This window comes from Ascaphus truei, chromosome 12, assembly GCF_040206685.1.
Source record: "Ascaphus truei isolate aAscTru1 chromosome 12, aAscTru1.hap1, whole genome shotgun sequence".
Lineage (NCBI taxonomy): Eukaryota > Metazoa > Chordata > Amphibia > Anura > Ascaphidae > Ascaphus > Ascaphus truei.
In genome coordinates, this window is record NC_134494.1 from 20,098,172 (window position 1) to 20,116,189 (window position 18,018).

At 39.6% G+C, this 18,018-nt stretch overlaps 1 protein-coding gene across 1 annotated transcript in view; it reads right to left on the reverse strand.

The window, feature by feature from the left end:
• Nucleotides 1–17,011, reverse strand: part of LOC142463946 (uncharacterized) — a 50,152-nt gene extending 33,141 nt beyond the window's left edge. The window contains exons 1-22 of the mRNA XM_075566852.1: nucleotides 16,873–17,011; nucleotides 15,650–15,688; nucleotides 11,086–11,148; nucleotides 10,571–10,666; nucleotides 10,184–10,246; nucleotides 9,481–9,742; nucleotides 8,472–8,592; nucleotides 8,165–8,255; nucleotides 7,969–8,075; nucleotides 7,285–7,501; nucleotides 6,810–6,935; nucleotides 6,162–6,279; nucleotides 5,455–5,593; nucleotides 5,069–5,179; nucleotides 4,848–4,917; nucleotides 4,469–4,606; nucleotides 3,532–3,696; nucleotides 2,199–2,293; nucleotides 1,085–1,211; nucleotides 674–929; nucleotides 325–377; nucleotides 38–138 (exon numbers count right to left, since the gene is read on the reverse strand). Coding sequence (XP_075422967.1) covers nucleotides 38–138; nucleotides 325–377; nucleotides 674–929; nucleotides 1,085–1,211; nucleotides 2,199–2,293; nucleotides 3,532–3,696; nucleotides 4,469–4,606; nucleotides 4,848–4,917; nucleotides 5,069–5,179; nucleotides 5,455–5,593; nucleotides 6,162–6,279; nucleotides 6,810–6,935; nucleotides 7,285–7,501; nucleotides 7,969–8,075; nucleotides 8,165–8,255; nucleotides 8,472–8,592; nucleotides 9,481–9,742; nucleotides 10,184–10,246; nucleotides 10,571–10,666; nucleotides 11,086–11,148; nucleotides 15,650–15,688; nucleotides 16,873–16,990 — 2,676 coding nt within the window. The 5' untranslated portion in view covers nucleotides 16,991–17,011. The remainder of the gene's footprint in view (nucleotides 1–37; nucleotides 139–324; nucleotides 378–673; nucleotides 930–1,084; nucleotides 1,212–2,198; nucleotides 2,294–3,531; nucleotides 3,697–4,468; nucleotides 4,607–4,847; nucleotides 4,918–5,068; nucleotides 5,180–5,454; nucleotides 5,594–6,161; nucleotides 6,280–6,809; nucleotides 6,936–7,284; nucleotides 7,502–7,968; nucleotides 8,076–8,164; nucleotides 8,256–8,471; nucleotides 8,593–9,480; nucleotides 9,743–10,183; nucleotides 10,247–10,570; nucleotides 10,667–11,085; nucleotides 11,149–15,649; nucleotides 15,689–16,872) is intronic.
• Nucleotides 17,012–18,018: the final 1,007 nt, after the last annotated feature.

Here is an 18,018-nt window from a genome sequence, read left to right on the forward strand (position 1 = left end):
TGCGCCACACGTTTAGTACATCAATAAGATTTCTTACACATTCTGTTTCGAAGGTTTGACAGCTCTTCTGGCATTCAGATCCCGTAGTGCCAACGGTAGCATTAGTGCAGTCAAAATAGACCATAGGGGCATCACACTCTGGGTGAAAAAGAGGTTAAAAACATAATGAGACAGGATAGCAGAAGCACAACTGGATTTCCAACCTTGGCCAGGTGTTCAACCTATAAACTTTAGTGCTAAGGCTTTAGGGTATGGACTCATTTTTGCAATGTTACATAAGACAAATAACCACTACATAAGGTCACGGTGTCACCATGTATTTACCATTTTGTGGGACTTGTTCTCCAATGCAGTCCAGCTTTCCCTTTGTGCAGGTGCTGAAATATTAGAGAGCAACAATAAATCGTGGTCTAATGAAAGACATCACCCAAGGAATAGCACTCGCTGGTCTTGTAGCTTGTGCCTCATTTGTAACTTTCATGTGTATTTGTAGGTGTCTCCGAAACCAATAGTCTTCAATGCTACAGTATTAATTTTAATCAATGATAATCTTAATAAGAAAATATTGTTGCCCCATTATTAATTCCTTATGCAGAAATATGATGAGTTTCAGATTACTATTTCGCCTTCGTTTAATGAGAAAAGCTTAATTTTTGACAGACGCATGACTTACCACATTACTCCATGCTCATGGATCACTTCTCCCGGTGGCACTGCGGACCCCTTGTAAAAACAGGAGCAGGCGGCTGGAAGGACGCATTTGCCATTTTCATCCAGATAGGTCCCGTCCGCACATATGCAGCCATCAATTGGGACAAAGGAGATCTCGCACATGGTGTCAGGCTCGCTGAGGGAGCGGCAGGTGGGCTGGCAGGTGCTGACGGTATAGCTGTATGTGAAGGACTTGGGGCAGTTGCTGGTGTATGATTCTATGGTTGAAACAAATTAACAAGTTTTGAGTGGTCTAACCATTCCTAGGTAAGTAGACAAACAGACTCTTCTTCAATAATTATCTTCCTCTTACAGGGAGTGCATAACATCGTCAATAAAATGCCACTGAGCTTCAGTATGAGGGTAAACTTACTGCAGACATTTGTTCTCCATCCCCTCAGGTCAATTCCTTCTCTTGAGCAGGCATAAACGTAGGATGAGAGGGCTGTACACATGCATTCCTCGCTCTTGGCACAGTTACAACTATCAAACATGCAGTTCTGCAGAAATGCAAAGATAAAAAGAAAATATTTATCATGGTGATGTCTATTTACTTCTTAACCAAGTGCAACATCTTGTGCCTCAATTTACACGTACTGTTCCTATCCCCTCTCCCTATAACTCCTCTCCTAACTGTTCCTATCCCCTTTCCATATAACTCCTCTCCTAACTGTTCCTATCCCCTCTCCCTATAACTCCTCTCCTAACTGTTCCTATCCCCTCTCCCTATAACTCCTCTCCTAACTGCTCCTATAACCTCTCCCTATAACTCCTCTCCTAACTGTTCCTATCCCCTATCCCTATAACTCCTCTCCTAACTGTTCCTATCCCCTCTCCCTATAACTCCTATCCTAACTGCTCCTATAACCTCTCCCTATAACTCCTCTTCTAACTGTTCCTATCCCCTATCCCTATAACTCCTCTCCTAACTGTTCCTATCCCCTCTCCCTATAACTCCTCTCCTAACTGCTCCTATAACCTCTCCCTATAACTCCTCTCCTAACTGTTCCTATCCCCTCTCCCTACAACTCCTCTCCTAACTGTTCCTATCCCCTCTCCCTATAACTCCTCTCCTAACTGTTCCTCTCCCCTCTCCCTATAACTCTTCCCCAAACGGTTCTTATACAGTAAATGCTTTGAAATTGCCCAATGACACAAAAGTGGTAAAGGTACCGAAAAGCAGCTACATGCATGTTGCAATAATAGAAACACAATATTACTTTAACACTGTTGCTTGTGACCATTAATAAATATGTTCAATTAACTTTATTACCCATGTCTAAACACTGTGAATGAGCTCTTACAGTAGCTGTCGAGTACATTCTTTTGCCACATTAATGAAGCTACAAAGCACTGTAAACCCATTGTTTCCAATTAGATGACCATCACATCCCACCTCACTCGATGACATCACTGTTAAAAAAGGTTACCCTGGAGAACTGCCTTGTTTCTTTGCATCAATCTGTTCTTTTCATCTCTTACATTACCTTATGGTAGATAGCAGGATCCACTGTTTTGTGACAAGTAGAGAATGGTCCTTCAACGTCTGTTAACATGGCGCACCAGTGGGTGGCATATTTCTCTGTAGGGAAAGAGTTTGTGCATGACGTTTTTGCTACATTAAAGAGGCAATCCAAGATGGGTTTTTTTTCTTTTGTCTTCCCCCCCCCCCCCCCATTTTTTTATGCGAAATTGAAGCACGAGTGTACGGAGCTTAACCCTATTCATTTCAGCTCATGGGACCCCGGAGATACACCTCTGTGGGGGGTGCTGGTAGCCACTCCAGAGTTCACTAGATGTCTGCTTTTCAAAGCTGCCAGGCCCTGCGGGCCAATAGGAAGCCGTGACATCATCAGGTTCGGCTTCCTGTTGGCCCATGTGATGAGGAAGCTGAAAACTGCAGGAGATACCGGCACCCCCCACTAAGGTAAGTATCGCCGGAAGCAGGGGGTCGCCAGAGCTGAAATGAATGGGTTTCAGCTCTGGAGACACCCTACTTCCTTGGATTTGCTACATTAACAATAGAAAACATGTACATGGATAAGAATGTGTGAGAAAAATAAACTATCTATATTTTTTCCAAAAATAAATGTTCTCTGTCCAAATACATACATTTTATACAGTATGTTTGTCCAAAGTTAAATACCTGAACAAAGTGTAATTTATGGGCACTAGCAAGAGAATGGAGGAGCAAATAAACGCACAGATTTGGTGTAGTATCCTTTATTAAACAATGCAAAATAATGACTTCCAACAGAGATCCACTCGCGTGTGTGTGCGCCAAAGCACACAAGGCAGAGTATACAGAGTTCAGGTGCCCATGAGTAGCTTGGAGTTTGTGTCTCACTGCCACAGCTCCCCCATAGCCTGCAGGTTGCTGGTGCCGGTGGTCACCACTGGTAGGTGCTCACAACCTCTGGGTGGTGCCGTCGACACCAAAAGTCACATGCCGGTAACGTTACACTCCAGGAACACAGAACACTGGAGTGAATCTGTTTGGATTGACTATTTTGCATTTGTTAATAAGAGGTACTACACCATGTCGGTGTCTTTGTGTGCTATCTCCAGTCTCTTTTTGGTGTCCTGTCATTTTGACAAGGAGTTTGGGGAATCTACCTCGAGGAAGGGATACCGACCCCTGCCTTTCTTGACCCTTTGATCTATGGACTTAAAAACTATGGCATTACAATATAGGGGTGTTTTTTTACCAAGCGCAGTGGCCTTTAACTTGTGGTTTTACAGAATGTAATTTATGATACCCTTTATTTTCATACAAGAGATTGAATAACTAAATATGAATGTTAGTTTTTAAATGCTTACCATTTTCAATGCTGAGTCCACATGGATCCTCAAAGCTGTTTTTGATATTTGGACAATCAGCTTGGGTCTTCCAGGTGTTACTAAAGGATGACCCAGTGCCTTCAATAGCCCCATTGGGGGCTCTGAAATCATCTGCTTGAACTTTGTTGAAATTGCCACAGAGACCTGCGAAAGTAAAGTTGGAATTTTGTACAAAAGTCATTTAATTTGGAATTTCCTTATTAGCCCCAGTTTAATAAACATTAATATAAGAAATGACTGCTGGACTACAATTTACGACTCTAGCACCCATTAAATAACACTCCCCTTCCTCGGGAAGTATCAACAATGAACCCGTGGTGGCACAAACAAATCCCACAACAATCTTAACTTCACCATTCAAAATCTAATGCCATCTATTGGTACTAATGTATATCGCTACTCTAATTCTGATTTTAACTTCCAGCTCTCTTACAAAATTAAAGCCCAGATCCACAGAAGTCCGGTAACTCAATGCTAATAACGGCACATTATCAGAATCATTAACACCCGTCATTTTCCCTGTGCCTAATGCATATCCACAAAGCTAATTATATGCCAAAGCAACCGCCATTGTATATCTCATTGACATAGGCTAAATTAGGCTCCTGTTAAGCTAGCACTGCCTTGAGAGGAGAGGAAAGAGAGAGAGAGAGATCGGGGCTGCTCTATTTTGTCAGTCCCACATACGGTAACATAAAAACACACAGAAGAACTAGAAGAGATCTAAGTTCCATAGTTTCTTCCTTCCCTTACAGAATGACATGCACATATTGAAATCCAATTTTGCCTTTATGATGTAGAAATGTACTGTTTCTGAATAAGACTTACTCGTCCCATGTTATTCTTAATTAGGTTTAATGAATATAAAGTTGATTCTATTGATTAAAAGGATGAAGATAAGAGGAAAGGACCTTACCGCAGGTTTGATTCATATAGGCTGGATCCATTTTGACATAGGCCTGCAAATTGGGTACCGTTTGCATCGTAAGCTGTAAGCCAATTTTAGTCTGCACGATAATGTAGAAGGATGAAGGCTTGAAGATGGTGAAACTGCCTGTGGGCCGAAGGATGAGATACCTATTATTAAGCTACATAATTGGTACATTTCAGAACACGGCAGATAGCAGGTCCATGGAAAACGTAGATAAAATTGTTTCAGCTGTGACACATGAGGTTTGGGTTTGGAGAACTGTGAAGGGCTGTGTAATACAGAACCCTTCCCATTACAGATACTGTTTCATAGCAGGATCCTGGTATCTAACTTCAAAATGAGTGCATGATCAGATTCAACTTACTTGACGTCATGGGAAGCTGGGTGTAGATTGAGTTGACATACACACTGCCACAGTTTTTCACTACGATAAACTGGTGAGATAAAGCAAAACAATGAGTTGAGATACAGAAGTAATAAATATAACTCATCAGAAGCAGAGTTAATCATCGTTTATTTGGTATCTACAATGTTACGTCTTTGACCCAGAATTGCAGATCCATCTCTGCTTTCCGAGGCACTTACGTCGTTTCCTTCATTCATGCTGATAGATACACTCTTCAGACATGTCTCTGTGTCTGTCACGCCACATTTGCGAAGTTCTGCCAGGACACTGAATTTGCTGCTGTCACATGTCTGAATAAGTGAAACAAAGTCGAGTAAGTTAATTACCACCAAGCGTGAAGTATCAAGTGAGATGTATTAATTTTGCGCCTACTCATAAATGTATAAGTGCAACTCCGCGGACCATACTTTAACTACTTTACATTCCGGAGAATAATTTGCTCTACTATAGGTGGTAGGCTCATCACTATGCATTTGATTTTTAATGTTCTTAGATTTTTTTTTTTTTTTAAATAAAACCTTGCCCTCACTAACCCATTCCAAAAAAAACGGCATCCTCTGCTTACCTTTGACATAATATAGCTACAGTCTCCATGGAAAGTGTGACGAGTATGGTCAAAGGTGGTAATGTGTGATCCTCCTTCAATAGAGCAAGTTCCAAAGCATGGCTCATCAACACATTTCCACTTTCCTCCTGAACAAGTGCTGGAGGGAAACAGTATAATTACAAATGGGCTATCCCGAGCTTATGTTCAGCTTGTTCCATTTCTAGTTTTGTTTACTTGCAATTACAGCAGAGACTGCGACTATTCTAACACAAACCAGTGGCAATCGCCAAAAAGACCCAGGTACACCCAGGTACATTCTGAATACATGCCTTATACTAGCCCCAGCATTTCTGCATTGATTAATGGCCCATCAGATTAACAGCAGGGGTCCCTGGCATTATTATTTAAGCTTTCCAGTCCATGTTAATACAAGAAAATGGGACCTGTAGCAGTATCTGCTGACTATCTTGGAGTATTGTTAGCTTGGTTAGCTACTGTATGACACAGTATTGCCACTCTATCTATCAAGACAACCGAATCAATGAGGCAACAATTCCACTGTGAACCACAGTTAAGTAATAAAAGACGTTGTTGGACACAATAAGTAAAACATGCAGACCTTCAATGCAATGGAACATGTATGGTGTGGGCCCAAGAAGAAGGTGAATGTATTATTTCTGGGGAAGGGATCAGGTAATTCCAATTAAAGGGATTAGAAATCTTACCAAGTTCGACATTGCTCAGAATATCCAGTTCCTGTTCTGTAGACCTCGTTATTGTGTTTACAAGAGCATTGCTCCTGGGCAACACATCCAGAGTGAGTGATATCATCCATCACGGTACCTCAAAAATAACAAAAATAACGGAGAAAGTGTCACAAAATTGTTACATTGAAAAAGGTCAACAGTTGTCTTTATTTTTCCTAGACTGAGTATATTTTAGCTGATGGACATCACAAACGGTACATACAAGATATCAGCTACGGAAACCATATTACCTCTATGTGAAGATGCGTTCAATGAATTATTTGTGGTCATTTAAGTTCTACAAATGGGACAAGAATTTCACTATAGTCCATGATTCAATCATTACCCTTTGAGCAATGTAAGAGTTTTGACCTTGCCTAAGACATTTTAAGAGCAGATCCCATGGGCAATGAAAGATAAAGAAGTGGGAAGGAAGGTGGCTTAAACTATCCTGCTTAAGCAAGAAATACCTGGAACAGGTGGAGTCTATGAAGTTTGAAGAGGGAGAATGTCGGTACTGTCCCTATAATTGTAGTTATAATTCTAAGCCTGGTAACTGTAGATCACATTGAATTTATGATTACATATGCAACTGAGACATCACTATATCACTAGAGTGTGTTTTACCTGCAGGACAGAAGCATCCATCTTTGCAGTGATCATCACAAACCAATGACCGCTGAGGGTTGGAACAGGTGTCTGGGCAAGCAGTTCCACATTCCTTGAATTCCAAGTTGTGGTTACATCTCAATGCTGGAATTTTTAAAACATAAGTTATAGACCCAGGTCATCTGACATGTATCACTGGAAGATATGAGTTTTATTTCCTGCCGTTACGGAACCCATGTTAACTACAATAATATATTATCTATAGTTCCCAATGGCAATCATTGATGCCAGCACATGTTGTAATCTGGAATGCAAATGGTGATATTGTACTGTAGCCTAAAATTAATCATAAAGGCCCACAAATACCCCTTTTATATAAATCCTTTGATTATTAAAAAATCAAAATCTACAGTTACACTATTTGCATTAACTACCAATATCCCATTTGTTGATGGAGTGATAGAAGTTTGGTTGCTTATCCGGTGACACTTACGGCAGAGTTTAGAGGTTCTCCAGTTCTTTGGCTTCCCTCCGGCATGAGTGCACTGCCGGGAGTACTCAGTGAAGATGTTACAAAGGCAGAAGCCAGTTGTATTGCCTGTGCATCTACACAGATCTTGTACACAAGCTTCTACGTACTTAGAAGGATCCACAAGGCTATTACAGAATGAAAGGGCTCCATTGGTCAGGACTGATGCACACAGGTGTCTCTGTTTAAGTGAAAAGCAAAACAAAAATAAAGGACAATGGAACGACAATGGAATGATGTAAGCTAATTTCACAAAAGTCAAAACGATTGGAGACCAAATTATAATACAAAATAATCCAACAACTGCTCCACCTTCTAAAATATGTCCTACACATGTAGTCTTTCAAAAAGCACCCCACTTAATGCCATGAACATTTTTGCTGTGGTCTTCTGTTGGTTTGAGGTATCACAAAATGTATTAAAAAATATATCACATTAACATAAATGGAAAATTATTGGGGAAAAGAAGAGATCTGTGAGGATTGGAAAGATCTGTATACATTATTACATATACTGTTGGAAATTGCCTTTTTTCGGTTCATTAAAATGTATCACTCTACTGGATTGATACTACAACTGCTGCTGAACAAAGAACAACGTTCACTGTGGAGGCTATTCACGAGTAGAATCCATACTAGAAAAACTTACAGAGTCTGTGCAGTTGCTTTGGGGAGGCTCAGTAACATCTTCACACCGTTCTGTTGGTCCATTCAACTTCTGCACATTTCCATACTGCAGTTCTGTCATTACGACATCTGCAAGAAACCAATCAGCTGTTAGATTGTTCTGCCTGTCATCGTCTCCTCTTCCCTACATCTCCAAGGCAAATCTAATGTGTCCTTACTGTTTGTAACGAACTCATCGTAAATTGGAATCCCATTGAAGTCACCGCAAAGACCACAGGTCTGGTTGATATATTTCTCACTCAATTCCAACTAACAAAGGAAACAGAGTGGAAATAAAATCAGACCTCATTGCATCAAGAATTGACATGCTTTGATCTCACCATGATTATTCAATACATAATGAAATAAAAAGTCATCAAGGTTTGTCAGGTATAAGGAACAAACAGTAGGAGAAAAATCCTTGATACATCAATGCGCATTGGTAAGCAGGGATAGTGCACAAACTCTGTTTTGGAGTGTAATTACCAAAAGTGAGTCTTCTTCATTCCACACCAATCCAATACCTAGGACTTTGGCCATGACTTTGACATATGAACCACTGGTATCAATCTGAATTCCTGAGAAACTATATGGCATTTTCTCCAACCTGTGAAGAAATAACAACATTCATACAGTATACTGTGGATGGGGAGAGTAGAAAAGTGATCAACCATTCGTTTTGTACAGTATACCTATTACTTTTTATTATTGTTACTTTATTACGCACCACGAAGATAAACATTTGAAAATGTACTTTTAAAATGGATGAGAAAAAAGAATCTTAGTCCATTATACAGTAAAATAGAACATAATATTAATAATAGAATACAACACCATCTAGAGCAAAGTGGGAAATAAATAATGGTGTTCAAACTACAGCTCAACACTGATATAGCGCGATCCGTTACAACGCGGATCCGCTTATTACGCGATGCAAGCGTGGCTCCCAATTTTCGTATTTATGAGTACTTTACAACACGGTTATTGGTACTGTATCTTAAATACTTTATTGTACAATGCATACAATTGTACATTCTTTCTAACGCGATCCGCTTATAACGCGATGCGATTGTTTGGACCCCAAGCACAGCGTTGAGCTGTACTTTGAATATCATGGGGGTCTATCAAAATGTCAATTTAAAAAAATTGAAGAATTAAAATAGCAGCAAATTAATTAAATTAAAGGAGTCCGATTGGAAGAAATTGACATTTTCCTTTCATAAATCTGGAAATGTTTTTTTCACAAGATTATTTTTTCAAACTGCTCATAAATGTAGTCAGAAAACCACCCATGTCTCAGCTATCATTCTAATGTCCTCTTGTCCCTCATGGTTTCTCTTCTACTGACCTACAGTATAGTGCTTTGCATCCATGTAAAAAGTGTAGGGCCATATATAAGCTTCACTTGAATAACCCATAAGCTCTCTTCCGCCACTGAAAGGGCCTGAATGTACTGTGAGTGGTACATGAACTAAAATAATAAGGAACAACTCACTTTTCACCATTGAATATGATGCTCTTTTCGGCTATTTCAATATCAGCACCATCAAGTTTTATATGAATACTTGAGATGGTGGGAATGTTTTTCTTAATGAAACGCCTGATCTGGATGTTAAAGTCTTCAAAATTGCTCTTGCAGTTGGAAGCAAACAAGTAATTGCAGTTTCCTGGGTAGTGGAAGATGTCTCCATCGAAGGTCTTGAAATGGTAGTTACCCCAGGTGCTGCAAACCCGTGTATTATGACGAGGATTCTGACCTGTAGATTTGAACAGAAGGTTGTCAGATCTTACCCCTTATATCCATGTGATCCACATATGTGGCATGTTTCTTACAACAACTCTTTGCGTAGACAATAAGGAACTGTATAATGTATATCTTCTTGGCACCTATTTAAATCAATTCTTTATCGTTTGAATATCTTGAGTTCTTACCTGTCTGTCTCGACAAAAAAAAATGAAATCCTTTAGACGACAACAATCAGATGTGGCTGCACAATCAGGTACAGTGCAGAACACAAGAATATGCATACAGGGAGCAAAAAATTCAGTCAATAAAGTAGACTCCCTTATAAAGGTTGTTGAAACTTCTTTGCATGTATAATGCTGATTTAATAAATTAGCACGGTAGACAGATGTGTCCTAGTCTTGCACTCAACATCTGTCTCCATTACTCAGATTGTAGTACTGAATCCACTTACCTCTGATCACTGGCATTGGCACTGGTGGCATAACATTTATCTTTGAAGAATCTATTGGTCTGTCTGTGAATAAAAAATATCAGTAAACAACTCAGTAACAAACAATGATGAGGATAGAGGCCATAGAAGTTATTTATTTTTGAGGGCTGTTGTTCAGAAGCATACAGATGTAGCAGACGTTATTCCACCTGCTAACGTGATGCGTTCTTACAGTATATAACAGTAGTGCTATTGAAAACAAGGATTAAGGAGATAACATGTTATTTGGCACGTTAACTAGCATTAACAGAGGTCATGACGTCTGCTACATCGGTATATTTCAGCAATAGTATTTCCGACCCAAAAAACAAAGGGAGAGGGAAAAAAAAACACATCAAACCAACTTACGCTTGTCTTTTTGCTCATGACTTCCTAGCTTCTCATTACTGTTCATCTCATGTGAGCCATCCCGCTTCTCTTCATCAAGCTGTTGACTGTCTTGTTCTGTAGAGAGAGCAACAGTTCCACATCAGGGATACCTAACTATCTGAAAAAGAAGCCAGCTTTAAGGCTACTCTGCCAACTCCAGCCTTACTATGTTCTCCTTTTGGAACAGCTTAAACCAGTCTTTTTCTTCACTGTTGCCAGGTGTGGAAGAAGACGTGAACTGGAAAGGTTTTTGCTGTTCAACCAATGAAAATACCACTTATGAGCACATTCACGCCTCAGACAGGTCAACAAATCTGCCATTCCCTGTTCTCTTAGCATACAACGCTTCAACTGCAGCCAAGTATTCTGGGTAATGACATGCACATGAGCACTCACAGTGTCAGGTTTTATTTCTAATCCATGCTAGATTAGTTTAAAATAGGCCAGACGCTTTATTAAATGAGCATGAGATAAAAAAAGTACAATGTACAAACCAAAACTATAATCCTTCACATCCATTTGACCATAATCGTTTTCGACAGAATCCCAGTCTTCCTCTGTTGGAACATCAATGAGAGAAATAGACGAATTTACATTTGCAGGCATACTTTATATATTTCTTTCAGATTGCTACATTTAAATCCAACACAGAAGAAACCTTGTGACAGTGATATGTTTAATGGGTTAAACGGTAAGGCCCCACATTGGAGCAAAGTAACTTAATGACAGTGGCATATTTAATGGGTTAAAGGATCAGTCCTACATAGGACCAAAGGGACCTACCTATTGACTGGGGCACGTTTCACGGATTACAATTAAGTGACTGATGCCTTAAAAGTTTTAAACATTGGAACCATATGGACCTGAAACTTTGTTTTTCCACTGTTCTTGGCTGTCACATTAAATGGGGAACTTCATTAAGAACTTGTGAGTAGAGCTCTCTGCTTTGTATCTCTGTCTCAGAGGAGACCTATACTTTGAAGATATTGTTTGAAATGAGAAGTTCTCTAGATCACTGCATTCATTCTTTATCTACATTTCGTAAGTTCTCATAACACACGCATAACAACAGCAGCTTGTATCGTCTGTTCTGAGGGTTTTCTTTCTTTTTGTATAGTTGATACACTTATATTAACCCCTTTGCTGCCAGGGGGGCTGATAACACATTGCTGAGCTTCTCTACAAGTGTAACAATTGTTTCATCATTAAGATGTGTTTAATATAGGGTGGCCCCCAGTCTTACAGGGGGCGTATGTAAACTTTATGGGCCCCTAATTTATGGGCAAACACCACCTTTGCCTAGGGATATCCAAGCCTGCAGGGTAATTTATTGCAGGTACCTATAACTCTTCTGGAATTTATTTGCATAGCAAACAAATGTACCATTCACTGATTCAACACTGTATGATCAGAGAGATCAACATTGACTTGTTAGCTAATACTGTAGATAATTAGGGTGGTCATGATGAACCTCTGATGACAGATAAGGCCAAAAAGTCAATACTTGGCTTCTCTAAAGGTGCCGAATGAGACTAATTATATTTATCATATAACATTTCATAACACACATTTCTTTTCAACCCTGCCAATGATTTTTCCAGCCAGAAAATGTTTGTACCAACCTATCTCAAAAACAGGTCTCTCATTTAAACAGTGACTTCTAATATACTTGAAAATAGATTTTTTGGGACATACAGACTTTCTTTTAGTAAAATGGAAGCCCTGGAGCCTCAAGGCGAAAGGGAAAAGAAGGATCCCACCAGTCACGGTATTGTGTTTAAACAGAGTGATCTCAAACAAATCTATCAAGTCAATGGGAGTTTCCATGTTACATAGTTACATAGTAGATGAGGTTGAAAAAAGACATATGTCCATCAAGTTCAACCTATGCTAATACATGTGCTATAGTAGAACCATGTGAATAAGTACTATTGCAATTTAATTAATAACAAGTTTCCGGCAGACCCTAATGTCAGGTCTTATGAAAAAAAGGGAATGTTGAATCCAGCAATGAAGATGTATTAATCTATAATGTATTGCACATACTGTACTGTACCAATACAGACCCCGATTTGCATTGTAGAGAATGAAATCAGATATGTAACACAACATAGACATTAAGGGGTCTATTAACCAATGTCTCCCATCTGCAATACAAAATCTTATTTATTAAAAAAGAAATAAAGGAATCCAATTTCCTCAATGGGCTTTTTCCATTGATAAATCTGATGCAATGCTCTTGCACTGGTTTGGTTCTTAGCATTGCAGCCATGGACATATGTAAGTAACCCCCTTTGAAGAGGATTTAGGAAACGAAACAGATCTACAGAATAACATCTTGATGGCAAGATACACAACACGATGTAATAGATTAATAAACATTTGCTTCCTCGTCAGCTTTGTGAGATTCCTAAATCCTTAGCCTATTTGCTTAGTTCTTTGGTACACCTTTTTACAAAAGAGCTGATTGCTTTTCAGATTTTTGTGTCAACGTTTGTCCATGTCACTTCCTCTTCGGAAAGAAATATATTCCCTTCTGTGGCAATAATCAGGAGATTTGCCAGGGGCAAGTGTTCTGCTCCTCATTCAATGTATTAAATAATGTGTGTCTCTGTATTTCAGACACATACATCTTACACGGATGGATGAACCCAGGTCCTTTCTCAATAACACTGCTATATATACAGATGAAGACAGTAGACAGTAGACTTCATTGCTCCCATAACAATGCAGAGTATCATAGAGCAGGATCTAATGTTCCTGATGGTGCAGAATATCCTTCCATATCCCTCCAATAGGGAAGATTAAATCCTACCACATCCGTGTACCCTATATATATATATATATATATATATATATATATATATATATATATATATATAAAGAACCCAAGACTATTAATCCCTATCCTTTAACTGTAGGATGGAGCACAGAGGCTCCTATCCAATATTCTGTGAAGCCAGCCACACCCAAGTGTTGGAGAAGAGGTTCGGCTCCGTACAAATGCATGGAACCAACATTTTTTTTGAGCACAGGGAAGCATCTTCACAGTACATTGAATATGGGGCCAGAGAGAGAAGGGATCTGTATACTGTAACTTACTGACTGTGAACCTCCAAATAATATCAGGACTAATGAGACGTCATAACAGATAATGAATGCTAAATAAAGTTGATGTATTGTGAATAATACACCAAATACTGAATAGCAGACGAGTGTCCTACAGAACATTTTGTAACACTTCCTTGACTTGACGTGACTTCATATCTGTTCTCACTGACTGCATTGATAAATGTATATACAATTGGCCAAGACCAGATATAAGCCAGTCTTAGACATCATTGTGTACTGTCATGATGTTACCATGTACATAATATAGTATATAATGGGCCATATTTACTAAGTAGTCTTCTGCCATCAGGCACCTTGCGGGAACTTGAAGACACATTATATCCCATTCAAGTCAATTCGCTGTACCGTGTTTTCCAGTGTCGGAGGTTGTTTTCTGGCAGAACACTTACAGTAGTAAATATGGTCCAATATGTTGATATATTCATTTAACTGAACATCTCAGTGCAGGTGGGGGCTATATTCACCCCAATTTGCACTATTGCAGTCACGAATAACTGCCGTAACTGGTAAAGTTTTCACTGGACTTTTATAGAACAATATAACTATAAATATAGGATGAGTTTGAACTGGATTGACATATTCCTTTTTTTAACCTCATTGACTACTGTATATAAATATGTTACTATGTAACTATGGTACTATAAGAAATGTCACAAATGTTCTTCCAGAATCTCCCTGATGAGAGTTTTCACGTTGGCCTGTATGGCTGGGTCAACCTGACACGCGGGCTAGTAAGAAGACTCATCATTGGTGGCATATTTTGGTATGTCATGTTAATATATATGACAGAAGGGGTCTTTTGTGACAACAGGGATCAGCATTAGATAGTACATGCCTTTTTCATAGAAATTACTCTGGCAAATAAATATTTGAAAGCATTGAATTAAACTTTATTACATGATTGGAAGAATTTTTTTTAAGGGTTTTTTTTTGTCTTGCAGGTTACTGTGGGAGGACCTCTTTTGAGACTGCAAAACGCCTACTTGTGGGCTTACTCCATAGAATTTTAAACATGTGTTTTATTTTAATGGGGGGTGGGGGGGTTACACCATTTTTGATATGCTTTTTTTTTTTTTAAATCATTTATTATTATTTATATTTTCGACATAGTACCAATTTTCCACATCTGTATGGAGTGTCATGTTCAAATATACGTACATAAATATGTTGTGAGTCGTAATAAAATTGCACTTAAAGTGTATGAAATAGATATATGTACACAGATAAATATAAGTTCATGCTTTCATTTCCGATCTTTTTATTCCCTGTCATGCCATTAATAAACTGAAGACTTGCCGAGTGATGAAGTTTCATAGAGCGATTAATGTGCTAAGAAATGGTTCGCACCTATTTGCATTCGTTTTTTTTATCCCAAAGAAAAACGTAACAGATCATTTTGACCCATGTCAGGCCGCGCTTATAGAGCGCGCGATGGCGAAAGTTGTAATTCGCTTTCCGGCGACGTCGCGGGCGACCAGGTCTTTGATTGGTTCAGAGGCTGTCACATGTGGCAACAGCCTCTGAAAAATCAAATTTGACCAGCTTCAGGAATTCGCGCCGCCACGTCGCTCCTGTCTCGTTGCGCTTACTACAAGCGCACGCGACGGCTATGCATTTGTTTTGCCGTGACGTTGCGTCGCCGGCACTATAAGCACAGTCTAAGACACACACGTTGCATAGTTGTAGTTTCAAAAACATGTACACACACTGTATGTACGCCACAGACATCCAAACTCTGCTTCTAACCCCACCTTCTTTGTAGAAAAAAAACTTTGATACACACACCACAAAATGTTAACACATTTGCACATGGAGGAGCTCGAGCTATTTTTCTTTGCATCTGTCTAGGACAACATCACTTCTAGCAAAGCTTTAGAGCCCACACAGTGGTCCAACATCCCCCAAACAGAAAACACAGAATCTCACCAGAATCATCTGCCTGCTGCTGGACGGACTCTTGCTGACCTACAAGAAGGACGGAAAACAATTATCAAACAGGAGCACAGAAAAGTACAAACCTAAAGTGCAGGAGTCAGGCCGTAGGAGAAACCATCCATCCCCCAAACTCCAAGGTCATTCAGGAAAGGACACCAGTGTCCTCGTCTTCCTAAGCAAAGAGATAACAGCTTCCGAGCAGACTGAATAATGGCCAACGTTGTATGGCGTCAAAACTGGCGCCAGTGGATCTTTGTGATTCGGTTTATTTGCCTCTCCCTTCTAATCAGGAGACGGGATAAATAGCCCACAGAGTCATTTATCAAAGTGTCAGATAAATCTGATGTGGGTTTTTGCACTAGGTTTGCCCCCAGAAGATCTAGTCACGGCCCCTATACATTCTGTATCTAGGCAAATAGGGTTATTGATCAACGTTTTTCTGACGGGTGCATAGATAACACCAGCAAATTCAAATAAAAGCAATTGTTTCTCTTGGATAAATTGAGCATTTTTTTTATTTATATGCATTAGATAAATGCTGATGAATAGACAGATGATCATTAATCATCTGTACAGTGTGGTCATTACACTAAACATGCTATACAGTAAGATACCGTGGCACGTCACACATGACTTGAATACAGGATTCTCCGTAGTCTTGTCTGGTATCAATTTTGAACATAAAAATGAATATTTACTAAGCAGTTCTCTGCCATACGTCACCTGTCAGAGCTGGAAGACACCTTACCTCCCATCCAAGTAAATCGGCTGGAATACGTCTTCCAGCATCGGAAGGTGACATAGGACAGAAGACTACTTAGTACATATGGGCCAAAATGAAGGTGCCTATACACTGCCAATGCAATATATTCTTACATACAGCACCAATTACATTGTCAGGTATATATTCATGCACATTGTATACTGCTTGAGAAACCCATATATAGTAACTGTTCCAAATAGACATTAATGCCAAATATATGCACTGGTACAGCTACATAGAGTGACATACTACACGTTATCTCCTATATTACCGAATATTCATTCAGTGCTATAGAATGAAATGCATACATTGGGAGCATTATAAACACATTAATTACTTATTTTACCCCAAATAAACCAATTTAGTCCTCATAACATAAATAATGCAAAGTGAGGTTTCTATGGTATACAAAAATTGGACCATTGTTCTTCCTTCATCACTTGGTACTTACCTTGTACCTGTAAACAGGTAAGAGTTATTAGGAGGGCACATATAGGTATCCATAGCCCCCTACTTGTCCCCATTGTGCCTGCAGCTCGGTTACAAGGTACCGAACTGGCAATTATCATAAGAGGAACAGATTGCCAGTGTCCCAGCTGAGTCTTTTATAGAGGAATCCCAGGGCTTGGGTCAGTGTTCCCTCAGGTTACAAGAGGGGTGGGGCTTTTAGGATAGATACTGGCACAGCTAGTGTAAGAGATGCTCTTCCTTATTCTACATGGGGAGGGGAAGGAGGAGGTTGACCCAGGATGTTTGTATTTTGGGAGGTGGTTTGATTTACTTATGTAAGACATTTCAAAAGTCAATGACTCAGAAAATATACATCAAGAAAATTCAAAAGTGGATTTTCGTGGAAAAGAAAATGACATCTATTTCCTTGTGTATTAGGGATTAGAACTGCATGATAGTAATACCTGTGACCTTTCAATGGACCAACATCGTGAAAATTGTATAAATGGAACTTTTGCTATTGGTTACATGCCATGACATGACTGGTATTCATTAGGCATTGGCAAATGATGTATGTTGTTGTATCATCTTGCCCAAAATCACAATTGTACATACTGTAGTGCTGACGAGTATTCTAAAACAAATCTGGGGCAATCACCAACAAGACCCAGGTACATGCTGGGTACCTCCTGGGTACATGCTGGGTACATGCTGCAACATTTCAGTGACATTTCTGCAGACAGACTAAAGGCCCATCGGATTAACAGCGGGGGTCCCTGGCAGTCCCATTCAGACTGAATGGGACTGCCAGGGACCCCTGCTATGTTAATCCGATGGGCCATTAGTCTCTGCAGAAATGTCACTGAAATGTTTGCAGCATGTACCCAGCATGTACCCAGGAGGTACCCAGCATGTACCTGGGTCTTGTTGGTGATTGCCCCAGATTTTCCAAGGCACGTTTAAGGCAAGGGGGGGGGGGGGGGGGTTGATGTATCAATGTAAGGAAAATCCAAAGAGAAGTTTGTTTTGATGCACTGCTTCCTACTCTTGACCCAAATTGTTAGTCAGTGAAGCTTACACCGCGTCAGACATTGCCGATTTTTAGGATGCAAATACAAAATAAAAAAGCTGGTGAATGGAGGCACTG